Raw genomic sequence first — 16,516 nt, forward strand, 5'->3', positions numbered from 1 at the left:
TTTCTTAGGCACTAGCTTTCTATTGTTCAGATCGATTTCATAACGCCCCGCCGCATGTGTCTCCAAAATAAAGTGGTTATCATTGCAAATGGCATTGTTGATTGGGCCCCATTAATAACTCGTTCTCTCTCTGTGGCCACAGCAGTTCCACATGCAAAGGTTACTAGGGGAAAAATTAATTGGTAACCCTTATAAATGTCACGCAAGACCCTTTTTGTCATGCTCCTCACCCAAGGCTAAGTGCTCCATGTGTCTTGCTGTGCCACTGTTGTTTTCTTCCATAAAATTATCCACTCAAAAGGAACAGATTTAACCTGCGTGTCTCGCCCCCGGCAATTTAAAAATCCATTTACAGCCAGAGCGTCTCATCATGCTGAATACTTTTGGAAATGGACGTTTATCTACATGTGAGTGCTCGGAATTGACAAATGCCGAGACGGTGTTGGGAGTTAAGCAACGACACCAGGGAGAGATACATATGCAATGATATGAGGAATAAAATATGGTTTAAAAGCAGCAATCAGAGAGTAAGGTAGAGCAGGACAAGTGAAGAATTGCCTGCTCGGCAATCCCTTTGTTTAACAATACCTTCCACAGCTGTCCCATCAGGCCAGGGACGGCAAAGAATACAAATAAAGGGGGCTATGTGTTTTTATTTGGAATGTTGCAACAGTTAATAAAAAAGAAATGACAGATTCCCTACTGTGATGAGTATATCTACTCTACCTTATGAAACGTTAATAAAGCAAATGTTAACAGGCAGAATGCATAATTTAATTCTCATTTAATTAGTAATAATAATTGCTGAGTTCAAGTATAAATAGCAGCTAGGATTGCCACTGAACTAGACACATCTGGCCTCCGGGCCATGTGTTGCCGCTGCCTACGTTAAGGTAACGTAACCATTCTTCAGAAGTGTGAAAAAAAGAATCTGCGGCAGAGAAAAGGTTATTCATCTCAAGGAAAATAGAGATAGCAGATTAAACATTAATGTATGGAAGTGATCTGATATGCAACCGGCCCGTTGAGATCCGCGTCTAGAAGCGCAGGGTCCCATATGGATGGCCAGTCTCGACCTTCTACTGGGAATTAGCATAAATACAGTCTGCAAGCCATCCCAATCAATTCTTTTGGATTCCCACAAACGGCGAGCACTATAGCCGTGTTTCCACGTACCCATGTTCTCTTCCAACTGCTAAAAACCCATAATTGGTAAAAAAAAAAAAACTATACAAATAAATTACTATGTTTAGTGCTTCCAGCAGAAGCCAGCGTTTAGTGAGGTGCACAAGCCAAGGAAATGCTTTGGCTCCACGTATTAAAACATTATTACAGGTATCTCACTGGTAATTATCACGCAAATTGGGAGAGAAAGGACCCAGAGTCTGACGCTGATGAGATCAGTATTTGTGAAATACATTTTAGCCATTTTAGTTACATCACCTCCCAGCATTGGCCCTTCAAAACGATTAATAACTAGGAATCTGTCCCTTTAGTGAATAGACCTCATTCTGTGTATCAGTTGGGTTCTTCCTCAATTGTTACCTTACCATGACGTTAATACATTAATAAGGGATTTAGGCTTTTTTAAAACATTGAAAGCAGTGCGAGTGAATAATTATTAATCATAACTCTTTGTATATTTTATTATTTTCCACTCCATAAACTGTGAAAGTAAACAAAAGTAGATGAAAAAGCCTAGATATGAGTGGGAATACTCTATAATGATGTTAGTCACGCATTTTCTAAGCACCTTCGCATCAGCCTACCAAGAAGTGCGGAAGAGCGTGGTACCACAACCTGCTAAGGCATTCTGTACTCACTCGACAACTCACAGATGTTGTTGAATTAAATGAGTTATATCACTGCTCTTATTTTGAGAATGTAATGTTCATGTAATGTTTTTACCAGCCTCGGACTAGCAGATGCCCGGTGGGCCGGTGGCTGACAGCGCCACTTAGTCTTGTGCAGCGTGTGTCCGTGAGCATAAAAAAAACGTAGGGTATCTCCGTGCATAGTCAGTCGTCGGTCGTACTCATGTCATCGCCAGTCCGGCCCTGGTTTTAACTGTTCACCTACTGATGATTCATAATAGAATGTTGATAAAATGTACTGTAAATAGGATGATAGGAGATGGAAGGGTACTGCCTGCTCAGACTGAAGGGAATTAAATAGGAAGTAAAGCATTTAGGGCAGGGTTTCATTACTTAAGATAAATGCACCCCTCAAACAAATTCACAACGCCTGCAAAATGTGTAGATAAACACACTGATACACTGATGGCTGAAAAGCACTTGTTAGATCCCCTCCTCCGCCTGCGACATTTGTCAAGACAGCTCTGGAGCTGACTGCTGGTCAGAGAACCAATCGCCAAAACGACATCTCCTACACGGCAAATAGCTTGGAGGGAATACCCCTATGTATTAACAAGGGGGATACCACTTAAATTTAAGAGACCACTCAGCTATCATGTGCAATAAAGTGTAGATGGTGGCTGGAGAGTCCCTCTAATAGTGTTAGTGCCAGAGGACATATACTAAACTTCAGACTCTATAGGTTCTGAACTTAAACTTATCTTGTGTGGCCGCTGCCCTAGGCCACCCCCTACCACCTACCTCTGTCCCCGCCATCTACCAGAGCGCCAGTATATGACATCATATCATGGTGCGATGGATGTGGAGTGTGGAGGAAGGTCATTATGGAGGATGTGGCGGTTAGGCACAGAGCTCCATAGTGTTTTCAGGCTAGTTACTAGGGAAATCTCCCCACTAACTCAAGGATAAGTGACGTGCCAGGGAGCATGGCTGCCTAATACGGCAATGAGGAACCCTGTTATGTGATAGAGGGCCTGCCGCCCTAAGCCTAGGCGAGGCTGTATTTTAATGAGCGTTATCTGGAAGGAGGCTCGGTTTCTTTCTGAGCAGACTGGCACTAGCGTATTTCCCATGGTACACGCTACACCAATCTATTTCCACGTGGTTTGATTCTATTTCATTCCTCATTACTTTCTAGTTAGCTCCCAAGTAATATTTATTTTTACGTGGAGCATGCGGATCGATCCTCTGGGTGCTATTCACACTTCACAGAATTTTAAGATGCCACCTTTGTTTGGTTTTTTTGAAGTACGTACGTGATATGATGGCGCAAAACTTCCTGACGTGAACAGGAAACGTTCCTTGGTTGTTAATCATCTTTGTCAAAAAGATGTTCTCATGTCAATCCTGCAGACGGCTGCACAATGCTCGGACGTCAGATTTTAATTAACTGCATTTATTTTAAAGCAGCTTAGTGACACATTTCCAATTACTCATAATTTATAGATTGTTAACTGCTGGAAAGGCCCACACAGCCGAGTGTATGCTATAAAATGCTAAGGTCGCGTGTGTCTCTCATCTCAAGATCAGCCTCCTCCTTGTATTTATTAGGGTTGGGTGTAAAATCCCATTTTTGCCTTAACAGATCTTTCTTGAAATGTATCGATTTTCTGTAGCAATTCCTGAAGTTTACCAAAGAATAAATTGATGTGTTTTTCTCATATGGTTTTTGTGATTTTGATCTTGAAATAAAGAGACCTCGTTATGACTGAATTTTTGCTTCTCTTTTATTTTCTTTTGAGGTTAGCACCCTAGAGCTGGGACACTAGACAGCACGTGATGGAGTTGCCACCACTGAAGCCCTTTGGGTTACCCTCGGCCCATGTTGCCTGTGTAAATTTGAAATGTTATAGAGCGTTTTGCTGACAGAATGCCTCGTATTGCACATTTTCCACAAGATGACTGCAGTCCCACTTAACTCCCAACAAACCCTGATGGCAAGACTATCAAGGCAAATTTGGGGCAACTAAGGGTGTTTGACAAATATATAGCTGGATTTGTGTGATTTGGCTGGTGGGCCAACATTTTCCAGTCCACCTTGGTCTAAAGATGTTTGTGACTCTGGATTTTTTGCTGCTTGTGTTTTACAGGATAAAGCAGAGAATCGTGGCACTGGCACAGTATTTGTAACTTTGTCTAAGGCCAACAGAAAAATTCATAATTTGTGGCTCGTCAACCCCGTTCAGCAAACTTTACATATATGAAAGTCTAGGGAGTCACTCATTACCTGATCCTTCATCCACACTCTCCTCGGACACATGCTCATTCTGATGCACCCATTCCCCGTTGCATTTGAAGAATATCTGCATTGCTGGGATGGCCCTACAGCGGAGACTGATGGGGTTGCTCTTGATGATGTAAGCGTCTTCTGGCTCCATTTGGAAATATGGAAGGGTTCCAGGGGCAGAAGGCAAAGACTCTGGTAATACCTCTCCATTGCTGTTTCCTGGGGATACAAGATTATATCAAAAGGTTAGTCAAAGGAACACAACTTATGTTATAGATACTTTACAGCTGGCCTGGGATGGAACCAACATGTTAATAATACGATAATTATACAAAAGCAGCACTACAAACATAAACTCATCTTTTGTTATAGGATGAAATTATGGCAACACCACCAATACTGGTCTGAAAAGGGCAATTGAGACATTAAGGGGCACGTATTTCTCACGTACCATTCACTTTACTCCAATACAGAGACACATATAAGAAAACTCATGAGCACCACGTAACTTTTATCTCTACTCAGTACACAAACATCAGGACAAATAACGCTCCTCACAAAGTCACCAAGCCCATCCCAATACATTGGCGTTATGAACGAACCAGGGTAGGGGAGCACTCCTTTGTAAGAGCCTAGTTTGACCATACCCCAACACTCACAACCATGCTAATATAACTTCATACAAATCAGAGCAGATTCGAAGATGACACAAAGAACATACATAAGTAGCCTTCCCAACACATAGGAAAACATAATCTGGGGATCAATACGTCTACCATCATATTACGTACGGCATCAAGATATATCTCTTCCCACACCTCTTTATTCTACAGAGACCAAAAACAAGTATTTCTAAATCCAGATGCACATTCTCTTAGAAAGCTAAGCAAAGTGTCAGAGAAACCTAATTATCCTTTCTAACCCATATATAAATCTGGGTCAGGGTAGAAAGGTGATGGAAAAATAAGACAACTAACGACACGCCATCCGCTGCCTGCTATCTCTCTATTGATTTGATATTGTGCTGGGTAGACTGTTCATATATGCAGCAGGGCCATAGGGAAAAGGAAACGCAGGAAACCTCTGGAAGCCATGGCTAATACTAACTACAATTATACAACTGAAATTATGCACTTTATCTTTCTGCAAACTTTTTAAATGCACTTAACAGGAAAACCTGTAGGGAGATCACAAGTTGTACTAATTCCCTCTACCCACTATCTAACTAGAATGAATATAATCTCCAGGGAAATCATTTTCTCTTATTGCTAAATTGTTTGAGAAAAATGTGAGAATTCACAAGTTACTTCAAGCTCTGAGAAAGTAGGACATCTATTTGCACAGGTATGTGTTTTGATATATCAATGTTCTCTCAGCTTTTTCTTTGTATGAAGCAGAATGTAGATTTTTGAAATTGCCCATCCTCTTGAAAGCGTGTGACGCAAGGTGCCATTGAAACATTTTTTTATGTGATCGCTAAATGAAGTGTAAAGGTAGTAATAAAGCGAGACGGTAAGGAAGTGGGTTTTACTTGAAATTGTTCCATTCTTTAAATGTTGGCTACAGATACACTAGTCACCTCCAGCTGATGTTGGCTTGTCCATGTTAGTGGTATGGGGCCTGCTGGGGGCCCATGATATCACTCTTAACCATGGGGTTGGGATGGACTTGGATAGAAATCAAAACGACCCCGAATTATGATTAAAGTTTAAATCTTCACAGGAAAAAACAGCTTTAGATGGGCCAAATGGGTATTATATTTCATAAAATTCCATCGACACACCTAAAAGCGTATGCAGGACTGGTGACCAGATCACTTGCTTATTTATCCTTTATGGGAGTGGGTATAGCCTGGGTAGGGCAAAAATGCTATTTCCCATACTTATAGAATTCCCAGTATGATTATAAAACAGAGAAATAAACCAAAAATATGTGAAATTTATAACATTTACACACACACATATATATGGCATTTTTTAATTCTCGATTTTCCAGATGAACTGAAATTAAAGAATAATAAATAAAGTTTATATTCCTCATAAGCATTATAGTACAAAATATCTATAGAAAAATATATAGCATGTATGCCAATGGAATTTTTTGTTATTACATTTATGAAACAATACGGCTAATACTCTTTTTGCCTACCCAGTGTTAAGCACAGATCTATCTTCCTCTAGAAATACATCAGTAGGTGGTAGAAGATTGTAAAGGGCACTTAGAAATATTTAATTCTTTGTGCTATAAACTTACTTCTTTGAAAGGTCAGGCCATGTTTCAGGACTTATGTATTAGCTTGGGGCAGATAAAAATGTAAAATAGTAGTATGATATGGTCTGGCAAAGCTATCATAACCATTCAGAAAGATTAATGCATACAAGCCTATTATCTCCCTGTTAGCTCTGGAGAAAAAATAAGAATTTTACAGGGGAACCATCACTTTCCAAAAATGGTTCTCTGCATTGAAAACCTACGTGAAATTCTAAATGCTGCTCTAGACCAACATTTCAATGCAATGTTAAATTGTTATTATTAGAATATATACAGTGACGGTATGCATCTTGTAGTATTATCACTGTTTAAAGCATAGTAGATGACAATAAGCAGGACTGAGGTTCTAAAACAAGAAGTGCCATGTTAAATGTGGTCCCTTCTTGTTCATCTATGGTCCATGTGCAGTACGACATGATCCGTGTTGCCCAAACTTCTAGCTGGGATGCAGAGAATGACAGGGATGGATATTTATTGCCTGTAACAAGCTGTCCCAATAGGCAAGTTACCTACAAGGCAACCAAGGATCATACCTGGAAACTTAAGGGAGCTGGCTACCTTGGGCTCTCCCTTTTCTGAGACAGTGGCTTCGTGAAGAGGCAAGTCTAGCCAGACATGAGGATGGCCTGACTATGGGAGAGCAAGGACAAGAGTACTGTAGGTCTAATCCAAAGTACCATTAAACGGGTTGGGAGTGGACATAGCTAACCCTGCTCTCTTGGACTGGAGAACAAGGAGAGTGACCTGGACACGGGGGGGTGAGCAGTGCTTCACATGGAAACTCTCATTGACTTGGGCCCATGGCCAAGTGAGGTTTTAGCATGCTGAAATGTTAGTTAAATAGCAAAGAACTGAGAGGAGGAGTCTAATTTGTATTCTTATAGGGTCAATCGCAGGGGTCTGCTGGCCCGAGGGGCAACAGTGTGAGAGAGCTGTTGAGAAAAGACTACAAACAAGGTAAAGAGTAAGGGAGTAAGAGGGTATGAGAGTAAAGGAGTAAGGGAGTGAAGGAGCGAATGAGTTTGTATGTATGTTAGCATGAGTGTGTATGAATTAGCATAAATGTGTATAAGTGTGTGTTAGAGGGAGTGTACAGAGTTATTAAGGTTTTTAGGTTTATTTGAGAAGTGTATCATAACTCAGCTCATCAGATTAATGCCTTTAAATAACAAAGAACATTGCGACTTCAGAGTTTTACTAGAACCTCATGTGGATGCTAATGTTCCTATTAAAATGCATTGTGTACACTTGAGATCTTGTGTATAGATACCATATGTCAAACTATAGAAGTATAATGCAGTTACCAACTCTTCAGGTTGCATTCAGCAGGATGAATGATCGTCAGTGGTAGTACCAGGAAAAAAATCAACTTTAGAGATCCAGCTAATAATGAAAATGAGACAAGTTCTTGACCATAATTATTTTCCGAGAAAAAGCAATATTGTTTGTGCAGCGGGACTATCGTGCAGAGAAACAAATGCTGACAGAAAGAGAAATGTGTTTAGAGAAACTGTTATATAAAGGTTCAGGAGTGGCATTTAAGGTTGAGTGTGCCGCAGAAATATATAGTGATTAGTTTGAGGCTTTGATGGGGACATATTGGGGTAAAACAATACGACTGAATTGAGAAGTGGTATCATGATACAGGTGTCAGAATGAATGATTGGGGATTTAGAAAAAAATATAAATATAAAATGAGATTATTCATGTTTTTTTCTGAACCCTTGCAAGTCGTGTCTTCTCAACTAGGGGTGCAGTAGGTAAACTGTACAGAACTGAACAGGATAACCTGGGTGCAGAGAATGTAATCGCCAGCCACCACCATTTACCGAAATGTATCCTTCTAAGTGTTGTTGGACTCAATCCCCAGCAGTAGGATAGGTATCGTGGTAGAACCTTAACTCAAGATTTGCTGGCAAGTGATAAAAGCTGAAAGTATGCAAGAGATGCAGTTCTGGTGCCTGGATAATGAGGTTTATAATCCAACAACATAAGCAGGGGCAGGAAAAGGCCCAACAATGATCGACCTTGGCAGAGGACAGAGATTTAAAAAAGGATATTCTATTCCTCCACAATATTTCAGTTAAGGAAATAATAGAACTGCAGGTATACAAGCGAACAGATGCATTATACAGTTACTGCTTTACAAACAACAGTGAATATTATTTTTATAAAGTATTGCAGGGTGTACTAAGACTTCATTGAAACACGGATAAATAGAGGGATTGTACAGTACAGCATGTCCTTGTAATTAGGCTGTTTACAGTGAAGCATGAAAACAGATTAGCAAGAGCCTGCATGCTTTCAGTCTATGGATTTTGTATCGGTATTGAAGCAGAGAACCGGGCTGTGCCATATTTCAACCTGTGACTGCTGGAAACTTTTTCTCACTAGTTTCTTTACATGGTATTGAATTTGGATTTGCACTATGATAAACTTTTAGGAACAACTTGCAACAGGCCTGGACTGGCCACCTACTTTATCGGGCAAACATTACACAAACTCACCCAATCTGCCAAACCAGTTGCCTAATGGGTGCTGCAGCGTGCGGCCACCAGCTGGGTATGGGTGGCCAAACGCTATATAGACATAAAAACATAACATGCAGCCTTAAACTGTCAGAGACTAAAATCCCCGTTCCTCCCGGGCCAAGTTGCTCAGAGTGAGTCTAAGACAACAGCTCTGAGCAACTTGGCCTGGAAGGAACGGGAATTTTAGACCTCCTGGTGAAGGGCGGGGCAAGGTAAACCTCAGAGCAACTTGGCCTGGGGAAACCAATGGCTTTGGGTTCAAGATTTAAATTTTAAAGGTCCGTAAGAGCGAATCTATTGGTCGCCAGCAGAGGGTGTTCTTCTGGCATCAACCAACGAAAAGCAGCTGCCCTTCATTGGTAGATGCCAGAGGAGACCCCTACTAGCGACAAACACTCTTCGTTTCCAGTCTTCATAAGTCTATTTATATATACTGACCATCGGCCCACTGTCCCAAGTAGCTGTTCCACTTTTCCCTTTTTACGGGCAGTGGCTCATGGGGGAGATCCTGATCCTTCAACATGTTTACTGGGACACCAATCTTCTCTCCCTCCCAAAAAAACATTTTAGAAGATGCGTCCTAGCTCCTGACTCAACAACTGACTAAGAGGTAAATAATTGCCTATACCAAACACACACAATGATACACTGGAGTGGCTTATTTATTTTTGGATTAAGAACATTCTGTTTTCCTTCATATACCCCCTTCTGTAGCTCTAAAAAATGGTTTTCTCTCTTCTCGTTTTATAAGCAGGTACCTCTGAACGCTGTTGGAGTTAACATGATGACTCCATAGTGTTTCTGACTTGTGATTTCTGGCCTTTATTAAGCACTGTCAATTGTAGCTCAAACTGTTACATTGTCGGGACCTCATACACTAAATTGACCTGCGCTTCTTCCCAGACATGGCCTTTATCTTCTTCTGCTCATTTCCTTGGGATGCATTAATGTTCAATGCATAGGTCATACTCCTCTCATCAAAATAGCTGGGTGACAGGAAGAAAATTGCACTGCCAGCGGTACGCTAAATAGAGAAAAAAGAAAGGAAAATCAATTCCCTATGCAATTTGTGGCAGTGGAAAAAAAAACTCTTCGACAGGTGGTTAGTATCCGTTCAGTTATAATGCTCAAAGAAAAAAAAAATCCTTATCATGTTGAAGCGGCATGTCCCTTAATGTCTCACTCCTGTTTATCGAGTCTCCGAAATACGATTCTGTCTCCTGGCCATGTGAGAATAAGGCCTATTTAAAGATATTCAGCCGTCTGTAAGTTTCTAGCTCGGCTATAACCATTCGCACAGTCAAACGGCAAAGATTTATGAGCCGTCAGCTTAAGTTGCAAACCGGTTGGTTTGGCTGCAGTGTCAGCAGAAGAGTCTGGCGGCAGCCAGGAATCCAGAAAGCCATATTACACTGAGGCGAGATTTGCATCCCCTTCCAAACAAGAAAGTTAGAGTTTGACAGGAATGATGCTTTATGGATGACATAGCTTCAGATAATAGAGACAAATGCTTACGCATGAGAGACGGCGGACAACACAATCCAAAATTCTGGGAAAATGGGAAGGAATACAGATTGGAGTGTTGGTTCTCCAACATTGTGTAACGATAAACAATCAGCTTCTGATTTAATCCAGTGTAGCAGATTTCTACACGGCAAAAGTTGGTTGAAAATGTATATGAAATAGTAATCGCAGGCCAGGCTCGTGGTCATTTAAATTTGTGAAATGTCCTGTCATAACTCATGGCCTCTTTTGTCTGTCTACCTCTTTTGAGCCTAAAACTGTCCTTATTAAATCAAGATTGTTGGCAACTATGGTTTAGACATAGTAAGTTTTTCCATAAAAGCTTTTTTAGTCCACATTCCAGTATTGTTAAAAAGTTCCAATTTTTTTGGGGGGGTTACTAAATTATTGGGGCATCTGTTTAACCGCAGAAAAAAAGTTATAATTGTCTTCCTATCAAACACAGGCATTCATGGTTACGACCTTAGCATTGATAATGGTGATCCACAGAAAAACCTGATTGCCTTTGACGTCAAGCAGGAGTTTCTTACCTCTTTGGCATAATATTGGATGAAAGTTTATTTTTTTGCGTTTTTCGGGAACTGATTTAACTACTTTCAAGGCTTGAACTTGATATACTGTACGTTTTTTCAACCAGAGTAACTATATAACTATATGCAGAAATTGTTAACCTGCATCAGCTGATGCGAATGACTATTCGGGTCCTAGGTAAGCCAGGTGGCTACAGGTATCCATCACTAAGTAGCCAATTATGCGTATGAAGCTTCATTTGTAATTAGTCAATGTTGGGGTTAATTCCATACTGCCAATTAATATATTCATTTTACATAGACGGAATTTTTCTTCCAAAGGGCTTGTACGTGAGTTTTAAGGTTTCCACATCGTCCATTTTAAACTAGACATCTTCCGTATTGTAAAGGCTTCAGGCTGATTGTGCTGGCAGTAGGTAGAATACATGAAGTGTATTAATTTGTTAAATCAGTGTATGGATCCTCCATACTCCTGGGCTGGATTTGTCTAAGATTGTTCTGCTCTGTGTAGAAATCATTGGTGCCTGGCATTAAATGGTCCCACATCAGCCATCCTAAAAAATGGAAAATGTGACGCAATGCTAACCTTGGGGAACAAATACTTTGTAAGGATGATACTGTTATCAGGTATCACTTTTGCTAAATGTGCCCTTTTCACAATGCACACCACCTCGAAGCAATCATCATTCTTATTACTGATTTTCCACAAATCTTACATTCATGCACAGCTGCAAGGAAAACATTTATCGTAAATAACATTAAACTGTTTCTTTTTTATTAAAATAACAATGAGGGACTGGTTATTAATCATGAATATATTTCTTTTTCTAATTTAGAGTGGTTTCTTTTTCATAGATGATATTATTGTATTTGCTTGTTGATTAAGAAAATGTTTTGTGTAGATATATTTATGAAACCTGGGGCTTCTTAATTAATTTTTTACAGTTGTATTAATTATGCAGGCAGACGTATGGTTTAGAGTCTTCAATTGTTCTGGATTGCCAGAATTACATATGGAGATCTAGAAATAATCTGCATCCATATATCAACTAAACTGACAAATGATCCTGATGTCTCCATTCATCAGCATATACAATGCTGGTTCGTAATGTATATTTGATGCAATGCTTGGAATCTCAGAATCTTATTGCCAAAGATTCTTGCAGCCACCACACATAATGAGATTTGATTACTGTAGAAAATGACATAATTTACATTTTCCTGACTGCAATCAATGTGGTAATACAAACAGGAGCAGGGAGAAGGGTGACAGGAGGATTTAGGGGGAAAAGATATTACCATTAGAGAATTGCTCATTAACAATCCCGTGGATCAGAAGACAACTGAATTAAACATATTGAAAAAGAATATATTAACAAAATAATATCCCAACAATTTATCTTTCGAAGGGTTTGGCGGGATTAATTGTCTTTCTGTATATTTGGAATGTGACCTATGGAGAAACCATGTGAAGATATAATTTATCCCAAATGCATCTATAATTGAGTTTGGAAAATAATAGAGGCATTTGCATCAATGAGTGTAATAAGTAGTTAACCTTCAAAGGGTTTAGTGCTAAACTGGGATACCTTGACACAATGAGCTATCTTTATGGTCTAATAACCACATTGGGTGCAAAAGGGTGAGTAATGGTGAGCAGAAACATTTAAACCCGTTGACTTTACATTATGATGGATCAACCCTGGTTTCTTGCTTGAACAATGATGACTGTTTTCCCACCACTGTTATATCAGATAATATTTCAAGAACATCATGTATTAACTATCCAGGACCAACTCAGCCCATCTTGAAAGAGCAGATCAAGGTTGGTCCTTCATAATGCATGGTGAGTCTCTCATTTCACCTTAACGCTCACACAGACTCCCAATTTAGTAAATAAGCCCCACAGCCTGGTGGTATTACGATAGATAAATGTATATCCTAAACATAGCCAAGCAAGCCTGTACTATAGAAGTGTTAAAGGTTTTAGAGGTATAATAAGATCCCCTGGCCCAAGGAGCGTTTGGTCTACTTTATACAGGAAGATCTACACATAATAACCTCCCTATGTGGTGATATGATGATAAATATATGGAATTCTAACTATTAATTTCTGTTTGAGCATTCTGATTCCCCTATTTCACAGGCACTGTGAGTTTCAGATTTATTGCCATGTAATATTTCATATTTTAAAATAATGGATGATTAAACAGCATCCCTAAAATAACAAAAAGTAATCAGAAACCCAAAGGAGACATCAGATCCACTGCCACTCATCGCAGTTACCAACTGAGCTACACATTATTCTCTGTCACAATGTACAGATATCCATGACACGATGGTCCCAAAATAAGACAATGTTCTTTTTGTGCCTTAGCAATTGATGCTATCACCTTTCCAATTGTTTTTGTTAGATTATAATTCAATCATGCTTTATTCTGGGCATGCAGAAAGTTGAAAAGAGTTTAAGGGGCAGGCAGAGAGAAAATGGGTTAGAGAGTTTTACACTTTCTCTTGGCCAGCTTTCACGCTGTAAGACACAGAGGACAGGAGAGAGTTCAACAAGAGACCTGAATAAATTTATCATGAGAAAGTTAAAAGCGGTGAGGGAGCGCCTAACGTGCCAAGAATTAGACGGTCACAGGGGATGATCAGTGTTGTAAAGTTAAATATATTGAGAAAAAATACTTTGGACGCTGATAATAAATTCTTTCCTGGCGAATCAGAGTTTGTGTCATTTTTTTTCCACAGCAAGGGAGGTCCAAAAACTGCATTTTATATAACTTAGTAAAATTAAACAACTGCAAGTGAACGCCTCTTATTTTCTGGCCCTTCAGCCAAGAGGAAACCACCAAAATCTGTGTGGATGCATCCTATGACATGGGAACGTCTTTATAGCTGTTGTCAAGTCCGGAGGGCCAAGAAATTAGTTGCCCTCTTCTTATTTAGTATATTGATCATAGAGAGTGTCCATATGGATGCTCTCAAGGAGCCTCCTCTTGTTGGTGAGTCTGGTTTGGCTCATGTGGGCCCCCCAGGTGCTTTACCCATCTCTAAATGTGGTATTGCTGGTGTATCCTGAGGAACATTGGTAACTCCTATAATCTATGGTCGTTGACCTCATGACCCCAAAGTCTTTCTCACTTCCTCACACTATGATGCAAAAAAAAAAAGAAAATGTAAATATTTGGTACCGTCATCTATATACTTCCTAAACTACCCTTCCTAGTCAATATCAATCATGAAGCATTTGCAAATGAGATATTTCAATGTCCTCGTATTAATTTTTAAGTATATAACCAGCGATGGTGCCAGCTGGCCTTGGATGTGAACAGTTTGCATATGCTATAGGAAAGAGAAGCGAGGATCGAGGCAAGCATGTTGGCCAGAACAGAAAGGGAATGACTTTGCTGACAGCTGTAGTATTTTTGGAAACGAGTCTATGTTTAACTTACTCTTTCCTGCCTAATGGGAATGGCAGGAGGCAATGAAGATGTCGACATAAAATGTGGCATGAATGGTCTCGAAAAACAAATAAATAATGCCGGCAATGATTAAACCCACAGCGCTACACTGTCTGTCTGTCCCACTGTATCATCTCTGCGTCTGTAATGTGGATGACTGATGGCAAAGAGATAAAAGGTTGGATTTATGGATGACATTCTCTGTTGCACACTGTTATATGAGCAAGTCTCCGCGTCTGGCCTGGAGCTCCTGGGTCAACTTTCTCCAAGGAGGGGATTGCTTTTTAGCCACTCCTACTAACTGCCCAATCCCCTCCCAGTCTCCACCCATGAAAGTCTGTCTGGAGATAGCTCCACCCCTCTGTGCAATTAACTCAACCCCCTTCATGAAGCCACTCCCCAGAAGAGGGAGAGCTCTGGCTACCCTAGGGTTCCCAAGCATGTGTACGAGGGTTTAAAAGTCCCATTTAAAGGCATGTCTCCATTTATTTCTACCTCCTCATCACCTTTTTATAAAAAATGAGTCTGGTTAAGTAACTGAAGGTGTCACAATATGTTTGGTGTTGACAAAGGCTATTCATGAGGGGAGAAAGGAATAGTTTTGGGAGTTTTATACTCTATTTGCTGAGGCCTATAAGTAAAGCCCGATTAATGAGCTCTGAGCCCTGGAACAATTGGACAGGAATTGCCCCTCCTCTGGATTTCCTGCCTTTAGCAAGCGCTTTCTTCTTTGCTTTCTGCCTCTTGCTGTCTCTTTTCCTTCTGTTCTATTCTTTCTCAATATTTGGTCATTTCTTTTGCCCCTGTCTCTTTTTTCCATCTCACTTGCTGGTATCTTTTCCTTTTTCCTTTTTTCTTTCTCTTTATGTTATTTTATCTTGCTCGCCTGCCTGCAGATTTGGAGTTTTCAGCATTAGCTCACGCTGCTCTCTAAAATCCCGAAGTGTTCCACTCAGGGACCCATAAATATTGTACAGCACAGCACTACGGAATATGATGGCACTATTGAAAACAATAAATAATAATAATTAACAAGCTTTGCACATCATCTGTGCACAAAACACATGCAAAATGTCTCCCTATATAATATTTTTTTTTATAATATATTTTCCACTTGTTTTAAAATAAATCCTTTTTACTTAGTAAAATGTTTAAAATTAAAAATATTTAATTCCATTCCCATTCATTATGTGTATATATCTATGTGTGTTTATATATATTATATATATATATAATATCAGTAGGGTGACTTTCTTTTTTTCATAAACTGTACATACAGGCCAACCCAGCCATTACTCCAGGAGAAGCTCATCATGGTTGATAACTCGTCATAATCTATGAAATGATGAAAAATTTGAAATGTTGAGCTCTCCTACAAACCTCCTTTGTTACTGAACTTTTCTTCCATTTCTGTATCTGTATTATGTCAATGCCAACTTCTTCAACACACATCTTCATCTTGAATTAGCCCTTAAAGTCAATCGGTGATGATAACCCTACGAAGAAACTGATGGAGGTTGTTTGAAGTTTCAACAGTAGCTGTAAGATTCAGGGCCGGTTGGCAGCTGTGTTGGAGACTGATTTTAGCACTAAAGGAAAAAGCTAATAAGTTGTATAACAGCAGAGAGAAAGTGATAGATGGGCGATTAGTTCTGCTTCACTTAATCAGGTACAGCTCAGGAGGTACTGGAACTCTCCATGGGATATTTTGCCCCCATTTAAGATGGAAAGAAGCGCAAGTAATTGATTTGCCACCATAGGGATTTCTATTTGAGCTCACCCCATTGGGTAGAGGTGGATAGTAATTCTTTCTGCAACGCTTTGACACCTGACTTAAATTCATGGTACTACTTCATGGCACCGCTTATTACATATATTTTTTGATGATCCCCTGTTTCTTTTTTTCCTGCAAGTAAAATTCAGGCAGCTTGTTGGCTAATGAAATAACTCACCTCTAAATTATTCAGCCTGGACATGGAAATAGAGAAGATTACGTAAACTTTTTTCTTATACATTGCCTACATTTCTAAAATGAATCCGGAAGACATTAAAAAATATTTATTTATATTATACTATCAAGCAATATACAAAGAAT

The 16,516-nt window shown here is 39.7% G+C and overlaps 1 protein-coding gene across 2 annotated transcripts in view; it reads right to left on the bottom strand.

The window, feature by feature from the left end:
- The window catches only part of UNC5D (unc-5 netrin receptor D), a 254,033-nt gene that overhangs the window by 131,350 nt on the left and 106,167 nt on the right, over nucleotides 1–16,516 (bottom strand). For both annotated transcript variants that reach the window (XM_053465189.1, XM_053465190.1), the window contains exon 2: nucleotides 4,102–4,320. In XM_053465189.1, coding sequence (XP_053321164.1) covers nucleotides 4,102–4,320 — 219 coding nt within the window. The remainder of the gene's footprint in view (nucleotides 1–4,101; nucleotides 4,321–16,516) is intronic.

The sequence above is a fragment of the Spea bombifrons genome, chromosome 4, assembly GCF_027358695.1.
Source record: "Spea bombifrons isolate aSpeBom1 chromosome 4, aSpeBom1.2.pri, whole genome shotgun sequence".
Lineage (NCBI taxonomy): Eukaryota > Metazoa > Chordata > Amphibia > Anura > Pelobatidae > Spea > Spea bombifrons.